Here is a 20,007-nt window from a genome sequence, read left to right as displayed (position 1 = left end):
TATGAACTCTATTAATACCCGTGCTATTAATATGAACTCTATTAATACCCGTGCTATTAATATAAACAAACCCTCCACAAATCCTTCCTGCAGAACGTCCCTTTACATACAGTACATACCTTAGTGCAAGCTGGTGAAATGACCACGACAGAGTCAACAAGGTTTGCCCCAACTTATCCCAACTGTCAGTTTGTCCCATGATTAAACACAGCAGCAGAGAACTGAGAGAAACTGAGTCATCAAGTCCTGTCCCTTTGCAGGACAGACTCCCACACATTGTCTAATCCTATCATAATCCTGATGAGCTTCATCTTAAACCTCCTCAGGTTGTTTGCACCATTATTTGCTTACTTAATATCCTTCAAAACCAGTTAAAAGAGCAGTTAAGTATTTCCTGTGTAAACCCAGCAAAAAACATATTTCTTAATTTATTTACTAGTACATAATGCACTGAGACAGAATCCCAGAATGATTTGGGGTTGGAAGGGATCTTAAAGACCATCTAATTCCAACCCCATGCTGTGGGCATGGACACCTTCTGCTAGACCAGGTTACTCAAAGCCCCATGTTAACACCCAAACATGTTCATGCTCTTTGATTCAGGAAAAAAAAGCAGTTGATCAGAAGACACCCTTACACTAAAGTCTGTCATTCAGATCTTCTAAATAATAGTAATAACAATACTGTTCCTCCCACAGTTGTTCTCTGTTTACAAGGAGAGAAGTAATTTTTAAAAAGATGTTAGTTCATTCTATTTTCAGAGTGGCAAAACTCAGCTGGAGCTGTAACGTGGTGCTTCCAACACCAGTTCCTCTCTCCCCTGGTCACTCGCAGCTGATCCAGCAGAATCCAGAGATCCACAACGCGATTCCTGTTACTAGTGCTCTGCAGAGCCCATCGCTGAGCCCACCACAGCAGCACTTCCCAAAGGTTTGAACTGCAGGGTAAACCACCCATGAGATGTTTTCTTACCACAGGGATTTTAATTTAACAACTGCAAGTGCTGGCTCTAGAACACATCAGCAGTTCAGGGCAGGAGGCTCCCAGGAAACCCCACTGTCGTCATCGCTTGCTCCGAGAGACTCATCCCAAGAGCCTCTCCCAGAACCAAAGGTGCCTGGCTCCAGTTAATCCTATTGCAACACCAGGACCTGTCTGCGGGGAACGCACTGCTCTGGCCTTCCAGGCAAAGCAGTACCTGCTGCCACAGCAACCAGCTAAGGCAGAACGAGTGGAAAGGATGGGGAATGGTGGCTGGATGGTGAATTACGGGATAATTAAACATATCCAGCATGGGAAAAGCATGTGACTCCTGATGTGCTGATTAATCAAAGCCTGCTTGGAGCCCAGCCTCCAACCAGGTCATATTAAAGCTCACAGTTCTGTCTATGCTGAATTTCCATATTTATTGCCTAACTGCTGTAATGGACCTTGGAAATTCTGGCCTAGAGGAGGCCAGAGACAGGAAAAAAGCACCATAATAGAACACCTCCCTTTGTCCCAGCTGAGGAACCACCTGGATACAAACACACACACAGCCTCAAATCTGCACAAACACGTGCTTCACTGGGCTGCTAAATAATAGACTGATTTGTATTTAGCCTGAAATATCTGCTTGTACATCAAGCTGAATGCATGCATCTTTATTTCCAAACACTTCCTCTGACTGCTTCTAGGCAGCCTGGCTCCCACATGGTCTCAGCTGGAGAATCTGAAACCAAAGCTGAACTTCGGCACCAAATTTCAGAGCCTGCAGCTCCCTCCAAGCACTCCCTCCAGGAGTGAGGAGGATGACCACACTCTACGTGGCATTTACATAAAGAGATATGCTGCTTATGAAGTGGTTGTTCAGCTACACGGTTTTCACAGATATTTATGCTGGTTGCAGAACACAGAAGGGGAACATCACCATTCCCAGGGAAGTGATAGACTCTCTTAGATTTAGTAACCTGCACCCCCAGAACCAGCATCTACCCTGACCCTTTAACTGACATTTTAAGACACAGAAAGTGTTTGCACCACTTAGCGCCTACAGCTGGAGAAGTTCAGTCATTTGCTGGCTTAATTATTTCAATTATTTAAAAAATACTATTTTAACTATGATCCTACTGAGCAAATCACTTTCTTGTAAACTTAGCAGCCCAGGAAGATATTTTAAATAATTTCATCTCTTCTGAACTGTTTTTATTTTGTTGATGCATGACAGCAATTTTCTGGAAAAGGCATGAAAAGAGAAACTAAGGAATGAATAGTTTTCAGCAGAAGGACCTAACTCCAGGACAGAGTATAACCTTAAGCATTACTGGCAAGGAGCAAGAGCAGCACCTACCCCAGCTTTGGGCTTGCTGACTGCCACCAGGTTGGCCAGGAAGTCCTCCTCGCAGAGCTGGCTGAACACATGGGCATCGTAGGCCACCACGATGGACACCTCTTCCATCATGGTGCCGCAGCCGCCGTTAGCGGCCCGGGCAGGTTGACAATCCCAGGCTGAGCCCTGGCTCAGTTCCGTGGCTGTTGTCCACACCCACCTGGAGACGCTACTGGGGAAGGAGTGTCCCGAGAGACAACATGACCCAGCAAATCGGCTCCTGCAGGGGGTTGTCCTGCCTGGGGTGCCTCTGGGATCATGGGAAGCACACTCGGCACACCTGCTCACACTGCCAACACCCGGCTCGCAAAGGGATCGGCTGCAGCCTGGGGAAGCCAGGGAACCTGTGCTGATTCCAGGATTAGGCTGAGCATGAGAAAGCAGGAGGCAAACCAGGTGAGTGTTAAGCAAGAAAAGATCCGTCAGCGCTCGACAGAAGGACTGGAATCACTGCTGTTCTTCTCCAACTTGGTGGCAATCGTTCATTCTTTATATCCAGCTTTCTCCCATGAAAGCTGATATTCTTACGAGCAGAGGCTCTCCTTCCAGTGAAGTGCTGCTTCTGTCTTATTTGTAAGTTCACAGAGATCAGTGTAATGCTGATTTCTCTAAGGCATTTCTTGAAATTTTCCAAAACTTTCTAAATCTCTCCCTTAAAAGTCTTTAAAAACACTCACTTTTGTTTTTCCACAAATCTGAACTGCATTTTGTGCCCTGTAGACACTTGGATTTTAGCAGAAGATCATGGCATCAAGTCACAACCCTCCAAAAAGAGTCCTTCAGTTTCCACACGTAACAGAGGGTAAAACAGCCCTGAACAAATGGAGTGAGGCTGTAAAGCTCTTCTGTGAATAAACTTGTACCTCCACAATAAAAATAAAAACAATTTATGCAATTAAAACTCCCCACAGTCAAAGGATTTTAACCTGAATCTGGTGTTGCTCTTCTTTTAATCAAGAAGTGATGTAGAAAACAGTAAATTATTTGAAGAAATAAACAAAATATCCCAAAAGCAACTCCTTTCAGGACACTCAGGCATGGCACTTTGCTTAGACACATCCACTACATTTTTATCTTCTCTGGAAGCCTTTTCTTCCTGGTGAAAAATCATACCTGCTCAAGAAACAGAAAGCACTCCAGCCATTCGTCTCCAAAAAGAGTCTGTGCTGGAAGCAGCAGATCTGGTAGAAGTTTCCATTTCAGCTTGGTGGTGGCATATGGTTACACTCTTGCTTTCCAGAACAAACAGGGTCAGACACACCTTGCTTTGCTTCTTTCTCTGCTCCCTGAGTATCTTTATCAAAGACTGCAGTTATCTAAATAGCTCCAGGTGCTATTTGCATTTGAATAGGGAACTTGAGCAACAGCTGTAGCAGGCAGGATTAAAACCCCAACATCTCCTCCACTTAAACAGGGGGAGAAAATACATGTTATTGCTAGGAAACAGAGAGAGTTCTAATAGGCTTATGGCAAACAAAAAATGTGGCACTTGAGGTTAAACCCTTGAGACTGAAGCAGTTTCTGATCGTGCTTAACCCTTGCAGGAGGAAGAAAGGTACCTTTGCAATGCACCTACAGTACATTTTTTTTCCTTGTTTTTCTTCAAAGACTTGCAAATGTTTTCCAATTAATTCCCACAGTAGAAAGACTTCCAATTCCAATCCAGCTCACAGATGGCTCTGTGTCACCTGCACTAAATTCCTACCTGCTCTGCCAAACCCAACTCAGACTTTCCAAAGCCTTCAAACACTGCTTCCTCCTCGGCTCCATTGCCTTGGGGGTCTCGTTTCTTCTTGGGGATCCGGTTCCTTCCTTCAAGGGCTGGTTTCCTCTAGCAGTGAAAGTTCCAAGCACAGCACTGGGAGGGGCCCCTCCCTGCCTCCTCCCAGGAGTGCTGACAAAGGCACCTGCTGCCACAGGTACAGTCCCTTCCCAAATCCCCTCCCACCCTGCTGGCACCTGCTCCAGGGGCTCCCGATGGGGACGGGCATTACCTTGGAACAGGCAGGTAGGCATAAGGGAGGGAGCAGGCAGTGCAACAACAAACAGCCCCATGTTAATGAGAGACCATTTGAATTCTGCAATAAGGGCAGGAGGTGGAGAAGGCAAATTATCAGACACAGCTGCAGCTACTTAAACCCTTCCCCACATTTAGCCAACAGGCATTTCTATTTATAAGGAATTATGGACCAGAACCTATATTACCTTTTGCTTTTCCTCTCAAACAGAAAGGTTATGATGATTTAACAGCACTAAATCTCCATGTTATTGGCTGAGTAATTCTTCTCATATCTATTCATAACAGAGAACTTATAATTTTGGCATGTTCTAACCAGCAATTGCAAGAACTAACGACTAGTGTGATGTTGGATGATGCATCTCTTTAAATAGGACGTTTTTCAGTTGTTTTTTCAAGCTAATGGAGCTGAGCTGCCCGCAAATCCCTCCAAACCTGCATTTTACATCCCTGTAAACAGCCTGTGCTATCCCTGAATCGGCGCACAAAATTGTAACTACCAAGCCAGTTAAATATTTTGAATTAAAGTGACTGACTCAACATGTCCGCCCAGACACAGAGGCAGCATGCTCATGCCAGAGGAACTGGAAGGGAAAGGGCAAGCAGAGATGCCCTTCACCACCTCCTCAGGCTGCACCACACACTCCTCCCAGCGCTTTCACACAGAGCCTTCCCCTGTGCCAGGATTTTTGGGTGCTGAAGTGATGAATAATCTAACAAAAGGCAATAAAAACCACACAGCAGCTTCATATTTCCTTAAAGCAAAGAGCCCTTCTCTGTGTAACACCACAACTACCTTGCAGTAGCCTTCCTCAAGGACCAGGAATGCAGCCCCCTCCACGACACAGCTGGGAAAGCATACGTCCAAAGCAGGAATTTTTGGAGAAGCGGAGCAACCAAGCAGTCAGGAGACAGAGGAGAGGCAGCAGAAGGACAGGTGGGCTGTAGAAAGCTGTGAACTGATTAAGGTAAGTAGCCCTAATTGCAGTTGTTGGGATTTATATGCCGGTGGATAATAGAGGTGAATGGAAAATTCCTGAATTGAGCAAACCAGCTCGCTTAGCAAAGCAAAATCCTGCTCCCTCCCAAGCTAAATTCATTCTCACTCCACCCCCAGGAATGTCTTGCTGCTATCTGACGGAGATAGGATCTTCTGACAGACGGGGAAGGGAGGTATGTGCAGCTCCTTGCTAAGCCTCCCTTCCTGCCACCAGCTCCAGGAGCACAAAGGCCTTTTCTGCAATTTGCCTTTCATGTATTAATGAATCTGGGAAGATCACAGCCATCTTCAGAGAAGGAAACGTAAAACTCCTTTCAGAGCACTTGGAATGGCATTTGGTAGTCTTCAGGATAAGTTTACGGGTCTTTTTCCCCCAGAGGGAATAAATAACAGTAATAACAGCTCTTCCTTTAATTCCTGTCCCCACTAATGACCCGGGAGGGCTTTATCAGGCACAAACAGCAAGTGGAAACCACCTGGTTACAAGTCCAATGCTGTGAGTCCCAGATACAGCTCTGCTCTCTCCTCACCCACACAGGGTTTGTCGACCATCAGAGAGCAGCAGGAACTGGAATGTGTTCCAGTTTTAGGCATCAGAAGGTAAATACCTTGAGATGTGTTCCGGGATTCCACATGAGACCCGAACACGAAGCCGCTGCTCCCAGGAATGCCCCACACCATTCCAGATTCCAGAAACACGGTTGCCATTGCTCCTCCAAGGTTTATTTTTATTATTTAAAACGTCAAATTAGCATGGCCTAATTTCCCCCTCCCCCGAAGTGGGTGGATGCACCTGTGTTTCTCCTAAAATAATCCTCCAAATGTGGGGGAAAATCTGGGCTTGATGTGCTTTAGCATATGTACTTAGAGGGGTAAATCCTCCCAATTTGCTTGCTCCTGGTTTGCAAGCAGGCGTAATTGTAAACTCATTTACATGGATTAAAGCCAGCAAGGCCATCCTGATGGAGAGAGGAAATGTGCTCTCCCAGCAGTGGCAGAGGTCAGCGTGGCTGGAATTGCTGAGGCTGAGGAATTCCTGACAAACCAGTGATGCTGGCACGGGCTCCCCCTCCGTGGAACTGTGCAGCCCACCTAGGGAAGAGCTGAGGGCTTCTGAGTCTTCATTTTATGGTGCCCAATACCCAAACTCCCCTCTCCCAGCCTCCCCAAACCAGCAGCATAGCTGGGACACCAGCCTACACGTATATGCTCATTGTTCAGCTCAGTCCATTCAAGGTTATTTTGAAGCCTTTTAAATGAACTCATGAGCCCTTTTTGATTTTTTAAGTAATTAAATTCACATTTTTACTTTGTATTTTCATATGTCTTTCCCACCCTGCCACTGTCACTTTCTAGCGGTGTTCCATCTAAGTTTCCTTCAGAAGTCACCTGCCTGCCAGGAATATTTTGCTTCATGAACTTCCCTCTTGTCTGCTAAGGATCTGGGTTAGAGCTGGGATGACCTTTTGCTTGTTCATGTTTTCCAGTGGTGGAGAAAGCACAGGGCTCCAACCAGCCCAAACTACCAGTGCAGTTTATTGCTTGGCCTCACAAAGAGCTGTGGTGTGATGGGTGATGGAGGAACAAGGAAAGGGCCAGACGCCCCTGAGGCAGCATTGCTACCAAAGTAAAGGAATATTGACTCTCAGTGTGAGATTTTGAAAATCCCAACCTTTAGCTGTTGAAAGCCATATTTTACAGGATATTTGAAGCATACATTGTATATGCCCAATATAACCAGCTGAGCTGAGCATATTTCCTCCTTCCCCATCCTTTTAAATTGGAAAAATAGTGGATTTCTTTTCCTGTGTGGAAAAGCAAGGAGCGGTACCAGTGAGCTCCTCAAAAGACAAACATTCCCCCAGTCTAATGCCCTCTGACTGGGCCAGGCTAATCTGGACCAGAGAGAGCCCCACAGAAACCATGCAGAAGGAACAGCCAGAAATTCCTAATAATGCCTTAGAGCATAATTTCCTGGAAAACAGCAGGATTCTGCCACCTGTCTCCTGTGTCACTCCTCTTTAAGGACCCCTTTTTTATCTCCTCCCAGTTCCAAGACAGCAGACACCCATAAACAACTCCACAGCTGAGGGCTGTGGTGGCAGCTCTGAAGCAGGGCCAGGTCCCAGGGCTCTTCCCACACCTGCTCCAAGGCCACGGCCAGTGGCTCCTGAACCTGTGCCCTCCGAGCCAAATCACTACCAACAGGTCTCTCCAGCTGCTGAAGGGACAGACTTTAACAACCCATTTGAAATTGTAAATGTCTCTGATATGTATTCCCTGGGGCTTCTAATCCAGCAGCTGGATAATGCTTGAGTGGCATTTAGACCATGCAAATGCCATTGAGAGCTAAGTTCCATAATAAACCCAGCACTACCTGCGAGATGTATTTTAAACCTGTTGCATTTATCACTTCAATTGGTACTGAAAGGAAGAAAAATGGGTCAAGCATATTATCCAAGAAAATTAGCACAGCGCTTGCATAGGAATGCTTTGCACTTCCAATGATTTATATGGATTTCTGGCCTGGGTTTAGTACAGCCTGACTGAGGGATTTCACCCAAACAGCCCCATGTCTTTTCACTTACAGCAGAAGATCAGCAAACAAAAGATACTAGTTAACATCAAGTAGTACATTAAATAGTGATATCTGTCACACGAAGATACTCACACAGGGCCCAGGATTCTGGCCTCCTCACTCTAAACCCACACCTGATTTTCTTTCTCAAGGTAGATACATCTCTCCATATTCTTCATTCCCTCCCCAGAGAGGGGTTAACAGTCCTTATCTAACCGCCACAGAAAGATTAATAAAGGTAAAATTAATGGAAAATGCAAAACTGTAAGGGGTACTATTATTGTTATTACTATGATGTTGCCTGTCAAGTTTCCCCCAGAGTGCTGAGCCAGCCACGCTGCACAGGGAGAGCTCAGTGACACATTTACCTGGGTGACCTGAAGTGCCCTGTATTGTGTCAGATTTTAGTATTTGTACTGACAGTCACTTTGCACCTGACCTTTAGCCTAGGACAAGGAAAAAAGGAGAAAGAAGGAAAGGCTGGAGAGCCAGGCACTGTGAGGAATTCTTGTAGTTAAATAACAGAAGGAAGAAGGCAGGACCATGGCACATCCTCTGCCCACCGCAATACCCACCACCAAACCCACCGCAATACCCTTGGCTGTGCTGGTACGCCTGGAGCCACGTCTTCCACATGGGACACCCTGGCAGGAGCCTCATGAAAAAAGTGAGACATTTCTATGTGTTTAACTGCACTACAGGAATGGCATATTCCCCAAACAAAAAATAAATCTGCAGTATGATTGCTTGGAAGATGAGATAAAGAGCAATTAAGACTGAACTGATGTGGGTGAGCAGAAAATGGCACCGGTGTCAGCCAAACCAGACAGACCAGTCCGAGCACCTTCCCTGAGTTTTAGGAATCAGTTTGACTGAGACACAGTCTAGACTGAGGCATGGCCAGCGACTCTGAAACGAGATTATTTCATGCATTATACATTAAAGTAGAAACTACTAATACTTTCCAGGAGAGCAGCGTGTCCCACAGTGCCGGAGCTGAAAATGGAAGTGTTAACTTGCAGCTCACAGCCAAAAAACCCCAGCAAACGGCACTGGCTGGTAGATACTGATACCAAAGGGGGTGAACAGCCAGCTGATACAGACAGCATTTGACCCGAGACCCATTTGCTGGAGAAGACAGAAGGCAGCTAAGTCTCAGTACTCCCCTGGACAAATTGCCCTGGAATTTGCACAGGTCAGCTCCAGAGGAGGAAAGCAGCTCAGGACTGTGCCAGCTGATCATCTGTATAAGACTGCCAGCAGCATCCACTAATCTAAGCTCCACATAATCCTCTGCCGCTAAATCCCTATTCACCATCATCCAGTGAAAGGGAAATGCTGTTCTCAGAAGATGATTTGGGAGACAAACCACTCCAGTGCTTAACTGTGCTGATCTAGTCTCCCACTGGGAAAATCTGCATCTCTGTTTAATGTTCCAATATACCACAATGAGAAAAGCTTCAGTATTTACATATGATTTAAAGATTACTCTGTCTTCATTTGACTGTTAATAAGCTTATTTTAAGAGCTCAAATGCTACTGAGGGGCAGAGAAGGCAGGTGCTGCCACCAGTTATCAAGGAGCTCTCTATGTGATAGTCAGGTACTTCTTCAGAGATATTTCCATAAACTCTTCTATAACCCTTCCCATTTGTCTTATTCCAAGCTTGTCTCTTATTTAAAATCTAAACTAGAGGTCTTGTATTACTACTACTATGATACCTGTGCAATGAAAAGAAATGAGACACTCCCTAAAAAAATAATAAATCAGGAATTGGAATCATCTCATCTTCCAATAATTTCCACAGGGCATGGGAACATTGTCTCCTCATATCCACCTGCTCAGGCTAGGTACACTGTGCTGCTCAAGCTGAGTGCAAGGGCTGAGCTCCCTTGGAAGCTCCCTCATTCCCAGTGCTCCTTTGACTCCTCTCCACATCCAACTAAAGGGCTATATATTTAGAGAGAAAATTGAGCTGTAACTTCTAATCCATTCTTCATTTTTTAACATGTCTTTCATGCAGGGGAAGTGTTTACACAAAATTCCTTCAGCAAGGAATGAAAGGGAAGTGCCTGGAATGAATGAAAGGTAACTTTTGCTTGATTTGAAGGAAAAAAAACCCACAACAGCAAACAGAGGATAAAATTTAGGATGATTTAAAAAAAAAAATAAAAATTTAAAAAGAGGTTTCTACCACCGCAAAATTCCTCGATGTATTTCCAAATCACCATTGTTATTTTGACTGTTTGGAAGGTAGATTATCAAGCAAAAAAGGAGAGAACTGCTAAAAAATGGGAAAGTTTGTAACCATGAAACAGTAGGGGATACCACTTTCCCTCCTCTCAGTTTTGCTGCCAAGTATGAATGAGAAGGCAGCAGTTCAGCCCACCATCGATCAAATTCCACCCTGTGTTTACAGTTCAAATTAATAGGGGGGAAATCAGTGCCTGCATTTGTTCACTCATCTGCGGACTGCCAGAATAACCTCTAAGGGTTCATTCTTTTGCCTACAGCCATTTGCACTGCCCCATTTAATATGTGTAAATGAGATGCTGATCTGAAAGTGAAGAAAAATAAACCAATTCAAAATGATGTAGTAACAAACAAGAAAAAAAAAAAAGCTATGTTGCTGTCTCCAGTGAGTATTATTTGTAATGAAAGTCCAGGTACCTACATAATGGTTTGAAAGGTTAGAGATGTCCTTCTCTGCTGCATTTGTGACAGAATAACTCAGTTTCCAATTACTCTTTATCATGGAATCACAGAATGGTTTGGGTTGGAAGGGACCTTTAAAGGTCATCTTGTCCAACCCTGCTGTAATGAGCAGGGACATCTTCTTTAAAACTAATTAATCTTTAAAAGTGGTAAAGGACTTGATCACCTTTCTCAGCCACAGAACCCTAGATACATAATGGAAAAGGTACGGTGGGTGTTCCTGGAATGCCACACAATATTTTCCTCTATACACACGTCTCACTGCAGAACTTCAACCGGACAACCACACGTGGGCTCAGCAACACTCCTGGCACTGGAAGAACTGCCTGGGGACTGGCAACTGCTTTATCAGGACATTAACTGGACACCCCCAGTTTTAGGGAGAGTGAAATGAATGAGTCACACTGCTGACACTTGTGACACAGCCTGTCCCTGACACTGCATGGTATCGACATGACTGCGAAGGCATCTCTGTGGAACTGTCCTGGGGAACAAAATCCAACCAAAAGGATGGTTTCCTTGACAATGGTTAGAACTGTGAAATTGAGAAAGACCAGAAACAGGTCTGAGTCAGGTTTTTATCATCTCTCCTAGTGAAGTATAACAGCAGCAAGAGCAAAGGCTCACTGGAGCTGGAGCACCCTAACTCACTGTCTGTGTGCCTTTGGCCATCCCTTATCAGCAGTACACTGCCAAGCATTCGGGGTATTTTGTTGGGCAATACTATATTTTTGTGCTTTTGGCATATAGTGCTTTTGGAAAACTCCACAAAAGAGTATGGCGTAATAAACACTTGAAGAAAAGCACCAAGATCAGTATTTACAGAGCCATAGTGCTGTCTACTCTCTTGTATGGTTACGAATCACGGGTCATCTACCGCCACCACCTGCGACTCCTAGAATGCTTCCATCAACGCTGTCTCCATACAATCCTAAACATCCACTGGTCAGATGATGTAACCAACACATCTGTTCTAGAACAAGCAGCAGTCACAAGTATTGAGGCCATGTTGCTGAGAATACAGCTGTGCTGGGCAGGGCACGTCTCCAGGATGAAGGAGCACCGCCTCCCTAAGATCTTGCTCTACGGTGAACTTGCCACCGGCTGCTGCAGGAGAGGAGCCCCGAAGAAAAGATACAAGGACTCCCTGAAACAACATCTCAGCCTTGGCCATATTGATCACCATAACTGGTCCACTCTGGCCTCAAATCGGGAGGCCTGGAGACACACCATCTATAACGCAGCTGTCTCCTTTGAGAACGCACACAGGATCACTCTCGAGGAGAAAAGGCAACGCAGAAAGAACCGTGTCTTGCAGAATACACCACCTAAGGAGTCCTTCTGCTGTGCCTTTTGCAATCGGATATGTCTGTCTCGTATTGGCCTCATAAGCCACCAGCATGCTTGTAACAAATGTGGATAGAGCCTTCCCAAATCTTCGTTCGCGAAGCCTAGCCATGATGACTATATTTTTGTCCTCCCTTTTTTTTTTTTTAATTATTTTTCCCTTAGGAATGTACGACCTGTGCTCCCTTTATCAGTATTGTTTGCATTCTTGGATCTTCCAGAGTTACAGGATTTTGGGGTACAGAGCTGGCTGGGCCCAACACCACCAAAGAGAGAACAAGAGCTGGTAGCACAGAGCAGTGATCCACACAACCACGAGTCAGCTGCAATGTCTGTGCCAGCTCTGGGGTACTTCACCTCTTCTCAGCACTGCAGAACATCCACATTTTCTCTGAAAGTTTGAGACTGACAGCTAGACTTATCCGGAGGGAAGACTCAGAACCAGAAACACAGAGATCCCTGCTCACCCCAGCACCCACCTGCTCTGGGTGTAATTCAAGGTTTTACTCATCGTCTTCAGTCCCTAAACACCTGAATCTCCCCACAGGGAAGATCCTTTTCTTCCTATCTTCAGTGAATGAAGATCTGTTGACTCATCTTTTTAAATGTACCCGAAACAACTTCTCAGGGCAACAGAATCATAGAATCAGCTGGGTTGGAAGGGACCTCTGAGATCATCAAGTCCAACCCTTGATCCAACACCGCTGCGGTTGCCAGACCATGGCACTGATGCCACATCCAGTCTTATCTTAAAAACCTCCAAGGATGGAGAATCCACCACTTCCCTGGGCAGCCCATTCCAATGTCTGATTACCCCCTCTGTAAGGAAATTCTTTCTAATATCTAACCTAAACCTCCCCTGGCACAGCTTAAGACCATAATTCCTGGGCATTTGAGCTGGTTCCAAGTCTCCTGTGTTTTGTTCACAAACAGGATACCTGAGATAACTTCCACATCTGCCTGAGCACCAGGCAAACAACAGCACCAAAATGTACACCTAACACAGCACAGCCTGGCTTGTGAAATCTCAGCCATATTGAAAAAATACAGGGAGCTGCAGGGCAGCAAAGGTTTTACAATCAGCACCTCTCTGGGTGTACACAAGAATTGGACACCTCAGTGACAGACGTGTCATAAATGACAAAAGGGCAGGGTCCATTTTTCAAAAAAAAGAATACAGAATGAGCATGCCAAGCCACTCTCAGATACATTTTAGTTTTCTAAATGGGTAATTGAATGCTTAAGTAAATAAGGGGAAAATTCAATCTGCACTTAAAACACACCTTCCTCATCTCACTGTGATGTAAAAAAATTACATATGGCCTTGTGCACAACCCTTGTTCTGCAGGACTGCTTGTACAAAACCAAGGGTCCATGTCCTTCTCTCTGTTCTTCTCCAGAGAGGGTCAGGTAATGGCTGGATCATCAAAGCAGAAAAATGATTTTTTTTAGCCAAAAGACTTCCACAGCGAAAGGTACAGCAGGTAACAAAGCAGCTGCCAGTCAGTGCAGCCAAAGGCTGTAAGGAGAGGCCCAAAAGGCAACAGCCGTGCAAGAAGTACAGTCCGGAGATTCGGCTCCAGCCTGTTGGCTCTGCTTGTTGAAACAAAAAGGAGAAACATATAACAGGAGAAAGGGGGAAAATCAGTTGGTACTTGTTTGTTCCAAATAAATCTCTACAGGATTCACTCCTGTAGAGATTTCTCTAGGTGGAGTAAAGGTTCAAAATACTGGGCCTTTGACAGGCTCGGAGCTGTCCCTGAAGCCTTTACTGAAGAGTGTGGCAGTTCCTTCATCAAGGAAAGACAAACACAGCAAACACAGCCAGGCTCTGGGACAGCATCCCCACTTAAAGCTTTCCTGGTTGTGAGAAGTGATTCCAATCAGTGCTCCTGATTTTTTGCCTGGCAGGGAGGTTCTCTGGGTGACACAGGATGTACCAGAGCACACCAACCACTTCCACCTTCCCTGGTTTTGGGAGCACGTCTGGAACAAACGGCACAGTAACAGCTCCGTTACAGCTCTGCTGTCCTCCTCTACCCACGTGCAGCCACTACAAACACTTTGCCAGTTTATCTGAACACCAAACACTCCACCAGCACCCTGCTCCTGTCCTGGATACAATTTCAGGCAGAGCTGTGCCCTGGCTGGGATCCCAACCCCACCCTACAAAAATGCAGCTGGTCCTGCAGAACTGCCTCCACAGCCGGGCTCTCCCCAGCACTGCCGGGCAGGGAAGGATAACCATCCTCTCACTCTGCAGATCTGGTTAGGCTACAAGAAGCCTGGAATGCGGACACAGCTGAAATTAAAGCCACCAGAAATAAAGTAAGCAGAGAAATGGCTTAGAGCCATCTTTGTTCCAACCCCTTTTTTCTTCCATCAAGGACTACTGGATCCAAACATCAGGTACAGCAGTCCATGGCAGCTACGCCTTTAAAACACACTTCTTGCACGCTCCTGGATGCCACTCCAGCTCGACAAATATCCCGAGGAGTTTTCTCAGCTGACGAACAGGAACACCAGTGAAAACAGGGCAGAGGATGGTGCTGGAGGGAAGACGGGCAGCTCTGCAAGTCAAGGCACTCTGCTGCAACCTGGAGGCTTGTGGCTCTGCCTCCCTGGTATGGCAGAATCTGTTGAGCTATGTAAATAAGATGCATAAATAAATAAGAATAGGGGTGGGCTGAGGAAAAGCAGCCAGACAGTGGCCCCATTGGTATTGCTGAGGTCGCTTAGCAACAAGCTTGGCTGCTGCAGGGTAAGGGCGCATGAAATCAGCAGCTTTTCAGCACAAGACAAATTGAATGGAAATGTGGGGAGGTGGTCTTTGCCTGGTAGCAGGGATGAAAGCAGGAACTGGTGAATCTGATCCTGTGGGCATCCTTTTGGAGCAGTTCCTGAGTGCAGGGATTGTTAATTAATGTGGCCAAGGGACTTAGTCCTGCCTGCGAACTGATAAATTCCAAAGCGTGCCTGGGAAACCAATAACTCAATTTTGATTAAAATGATGTCTGTTACAGTCACCTCATGGGTTAATTACTTATTAACGATCCTAAAAAGCTCAAACACAATCCTATTGGACTCCCCTAGCCGTTTTAGTGCCAGCTGACCACAGGGCATATTTTCAGTGGCAGTTATCTAATACATTTCCCTATCACTGCAGGTCCAGGTTATCTCCATGCCATCTCTGCATTCATTAAAGGAATTTGGACCCTGTGAATCTTTAAGTAACTGAACCTCAACAGCACAGATCCACTTGTTCTGGCCAGGTAATTCCTCTGAATCCTATTGCTTCTCCAGCCTTCTGGAACAACTCTGGGCAGACATGAAGGATTGTTATATAGAAAAGGAGTTATTAGCAAGAACTGAGCTATGAGACCAGCAAGAACAACATGAGAACACGTTTCATGGAGGACTTAAACGAGAATTCTGAATGAAAGGTTTTTCTGGGTCACTTAACCTGGGGGCTGGATTGTACCACTTAATTGTTTTCCACTGCTAAATGCAGCTGGTGCCTGGCAGCAAGGCACAACCATGTGGAACATGATCCATGGAAAGGTGGTGTGGGATGGTGGTGGGGTCAGCAGAGATGCTAAGTGGCTTGTCCAGGCATCCAACTGGAGGAGGAAAACACAGTGTGCCTGTCCCCTGTTTTATACACAAACAAAGCAATGATAACTCATTTTACTCCTTATTTACAGATAGCTTGTATTTGTGTGGCACTTCAGCAACAGAGCGAGATCCAACTGGGAACCAAATCTACTTGGAGCAGGGAAACTTCCCACCTCCATTTCATCTTCCTTTGTGCCCCATCAAAGACCCTAATCCTTCCTGTGACCGGGGTGGAGCGTGTAGAAACCTTCCCCAGTTCCATAGGCAGGAAATCACACAGTATAGAGCAAGATTGCTGTTTTTCAGTCCTCATAGCTGTAAAAATGATTTCTGGGTCCTTGGGAACTGCACAGAGATGCCTTTGGCAATGTCTTGTTTCCCTCTGTCCAGGGTTGAAGGGAAGGCACCTGAGGCTCACTGAGTGGGGAACACTCAGATGAAATGCCCTCCATTTCCTTTATGAGGATTTAATTAAGTGACTCTATTAATGCTGTAAGGACCAGCCTCAGAGGAAAGACACATAGGGAGATGACTGTCCTGAGACATTCCTAGTGCACAAGAGAACAACGCACAGGCTACAAGAGTCAATGTGGAACAGTGTGATTCCAGTGCTGGAAAAGTACATATATGGAGAACACCCTGACACTTCTCCTTTTCGCAGGCTGCAGTTGTCTGTGCCTGAGCTCACAGCTCCAGCCTCTCCTCCTGCCAACGGGGGATGATAAAATCCTGCTGTGCCACATTGGTGTCTGGGGTATTTGCAGAGTCAAGAGTCCAGTGGAACTGTTGGTGCTCCCTGAACTGGAGCAAAATGAGTGACTTGAAGGAGGAGAGTCTTGAATTAGGTCATGAGAACCAAAGATCGTATCAAAACCCAAACAGAATTTTAATCTCTGCTTTCCTAAATGAGTCCTTGCAGGTGTGCATTCCAGGATTTAATCTCTTCATACAACCATACCAGGCACACAGCAACCGGCTCACACCACTCTCCACCACACCGGGTTTGATTTACAAGGTTAACTTCAACCCAGTGCTGCCCATTTGCCAGAATCTTGTGTTCTGATCGTGTATTAAGAGTGGAAAAAGGGAAGCAGGAAGAGCAAATAGCATCAGCAGTGCTTAGAAGTCTGAAAGAGAAGATGTACTGAAACATAGGCCGATTTCTCTTAAAATGCCAGTCTCTGTCAAATGCCCTGGTTTCCAGACTTTCAGAACTGAATTATGTTGTAATTATGTCCTATTTGGACAAGGTCACAAAAAGAAAAGCTCAGTACTTTCCTCCATTACAGCTGCTGTATGTTCTTACACTCCTGGAGCAGCAAAGCCTCCCTTTCTGATGGCAACAAACTTGTCTTCAGAATAAAATGCTGGTTTAGGTCCATTAGTGCAGTGTAAGGCACATTAAAAAGTTAGAAGGCATCATTACTGATCTTTCTGAGAAGCTTCCCAGAGCACAGATGTCTTTATCCTCTTGTAATCCTTACAATTCACATTATATCATAAAAGCAACAAAAAAGGAAACAAATACAAACTCCAGCCCCATATAACCTTACGACAGGTGTTTGTTCTACTCAAGCCCTCATCAGTGAGTATGAATGTGAAATCTCTTAGTCAGGGCCTTGAACATTTCTCAGTTTTGTCCACCTTCCCACCAGTTCTTCCCCAAATTCCTGTGGCAGTATATAATCTTGTATAACATTCCTGCCTGATGGATCAAAGACTGAAAATCCCCAAGTTGTATGGGTAAATTGTTCCCTTGTTTAAACAGGCAGCCTGCAAACACTGAGTGTGGCAAAGTCCTCCTGCCAGGCAGGATCATTACTGACACTGTGGATGTCTCAGTAAAGATGGAAGGAAGATAGAGAGGGACTCTTAGCTCTTCCCTGTGTGAGCTCCCAGCCCAGTGCTGTATCTATAAATGTGCTGCTCCTTTCAGAGCCACTTCCAGAAGAGACGCTGCCTGATGGAGAGAGATGGATGAGGGCAGCGGAGGTGGACTCTGGCACAGCCACAACCAGCCATGCTCCCAATTCCCCCCAGCAACTAGTGCTATGCCTGGGAGGAGCCCTTTCACTTCAGGCTTGGAGTTCCTCTGCTGTTGGAGAGCAGGATGGTGACTTTTCCCAGAGTCCAGGCAGCGCCTCCTTCCCCTTCACACCCCTGGCCCTGACCAGAAGCGTTTTTATCAAGTCTTGAAGTGCTTGGGTTTGTCATATCAGCTGGTGAAGTGGCTCTGGTGCATCTCAGGGCAAAACAAAAAAACCACATGGCTAAAACAGAGCCCCCTGGGCTGGAGAGTCATTGCCTTTGTAGAACCCCTCATCAGAATCCTGGGAAACACAAACTCTCCCAGGCAAGGTGCTGCTTTCCTACCGCATGTCCTTCCTCCTCCAAAAGGAACAGGCCCCGCTTCACGTTGTGCTTAGGAAAAGGGAAAAACAAGGCAAGTCCTCTTGGAGAACATTCATTACAACACAACACTACTTTTCACTCTACATTACAAGAAAAACGAGGGCCAAATTTGCCTCTGAGCTTCCTGCTGCTACTAAAAGCAACAGGATTTGTGTCCATGTGATGCCAGCGTGAGTAAGACAGTCTGGATGAGTGGCTGGAATAAAGAAAACTGTGCTGGGATCTATATTTTGCAGACACCAAAATACAGCTCCTTCCAGCAAGAGAACCCCCTTCCTCTCTACTGCAGGAGGAGAGACATCACACCGACTGTTTTCAGGACTGTCTAACATTTGAAAGCAGTGCAGTGGTGACAAGGTGAGGAATTTTTCTCCTCGTTCCTGACAGGGCTGGAAGATCGCAAAGTCATCAAGAGGAGCCACATGACCATAAATTTTGTGTGTGTCACTGATGGTGGGAAAGGAGCCCAAGGTGGGGAAAGCAGTTTCCCAGATGGAGAGGGCATTCCTGAATCCAGCAACAGGTGCCTCGGGGAGTGCAGGAGCCAGCGGAGCATGGCACCCTCGTTAGGCAATGAGGGACCAAAGCCCTGACCCCTTTCCCATTCTATCCACTGCTCCTGACTCACTGAAACATAATCAACATTCCCTGCTGTGTGAAGAGGGAGTGTCCCAGGTGGCACAAGCAGGTGCTTACTCCGACTGCCATGGAATTGTTCCTTGCCAGGATGCACGATAAGGTCACTGATCCTGTGCTCTGAGCTATGGGTTAACTAAAGGATTCTGGGATTAAAAAGGAGCTGCTCAGACAATCAGTTGACTCTGCAAAGAATTTCAGCTATAGTTTTATTTTTTTTTCCAGAAGTCAGGGCCTTAAGCTCTGGGCCTCTCCAAGCTATGTCAGCCCCAGTGTAGGTATGTTAGTGAAGGTACCCCTGTATTTCTTACTCAAAGGAGGAGTGATGAGGGCCCTCCAGGCTGGCGCCATGTGCAGATGCAGCTGGGCTGGGGGACTGTTGAAGCTGAAGATTTTGCAGCTCTGTTGTCACAGCAACTGAGTGACTCAACCTGACACACTGTCTTTGGCCCGAGCTGTGTGTGCACACCGAATTCCTGCCTATACTTCCAGATTTAAGGGATTATTTATTATCACAGAATCACAGAATAGTTTGGGTTTGAAAGGACCTTAAAGATCATCCACTTCCAACCCCCTGCCATGGGGAGGGACACCTTCCACTAGCCCAGGTTGCTCCAAGCCCTGTCCAACCTGGCCTTGGACACTTGCAGGGATGGGGCAGCCACAGCTTCTCTGGGCAACCTGTGCCAGGGCCTCCCCCCCACACAGGGAAGGATTTCTTTCTAATATCCCATCTAACCCCTGTCAGTTTGAAACCATTCCCCTCTGTCCTATCACTCCATTTCCTTGTAAACAGTCCCTCTCCAGATTTCTGCATCTACACTGATTATTATGCTGATTAATTACTTGGAGATGAGATTTTCTGTTTTTTCCATGGCTTCTGACTAATTTGCAGAATCAAATTTTGGTTAAGAATTATTGTCCAGGAAATTGCATTAATTAATTAAGCAAAGGAAGTTGAAAGAATAACAAACAGGGTAACACAACAGGGAACTTGATGTTCACCTGCTGCCTGAACAACTCAATAGGACAATGAGGTCCATGGTCAAGGCTTCCCAGTGAACAGACCCATAATAATGCTTCACAACTCCTTCCTATCCTTGGAGGTTTTGTTGTGCAGGTAAGGAAAGTGGGAGAACGAGAGCAAAGAGAAGGAACCGTCATCCCCCTCCTGGCTTCCACAACTCACTGGCGCCCCTGAAGGGCTGTGGGTGCTCCCCTGAAACAGCTGCAGCAGGAAAGAACTTCTGCTGGCTGACATGGCAGTGGGTTCATGCCTCCCTGCCCAGGAGTTCACAGCACTGCAGGAAAAATAATCA

The 20,007-nt window shown here is 46.0% G+C and overlaps 1 protein-coding gene and 1 long non-coding RNA gene across 8 annotated transcripts in view; one reads left to right on the top strand and one right to left on the bottom strand.

Moving 5' to 3' along the window:
- Positions 1-20,007, bottom strand: part of RABGAP1L (RAB GTPase activating protein 1 like) — a 226,667-nt gene that overhangs the window by 31,730 nt on the left and 174,930 nt on the right. Inside the window, exon 1 of one of the 7 annotated variants that reach the window (XM_064664127.1) lies at positions 5,182-5,288. The exons of 4 other annotated variants lie outside the window; for them this stretch is intronic. Coding sequence is in view for 2 of the 3 variants with exons in the window: in XM_064664130.1 (XP_064520200.1) it covers positions 2,330-2,440 (111 nt within the window). In the remaining variant the exon portion in view is untranslated. Of the gene's footprint in view, positions 1-2,329; positions 3,948-5,181; positions 5,289-20,007 lie in introns of those variants that run through there. 2 more of the 7 variants (XM_064664130.1, XM_064664126.1) reach the window with 2 other exon arrangements.
- On the top strand, positions 5,556-11,481 carry LOC135418652 (uncharacterized). The gene is made up of 2 exons (XR_010432598.1): positions 5,556-8,630; positions 9,987-11,481. It is a non-coding gene; the product is annotated as an uncharacterized LOC135418652 (long non-coding RNA).

This window comes from Pseudopipra pipra, chromosome 9 (genome assembly GCF_036250125.1).
Source record: "Pseudopipra pipra isolate bDixPip1 chromosome 9, bDixPip1.hap1, whole genome shotgun sequence".
NCBI lineage: Eukaryota > Metazoa > Chordata > Aves > Passeriformes > Pipridae > Pseudopipra > Pseudopipra pipra.
This window is presented reverse-complemented; position numbering and strand designations above follow the sequence as displayed.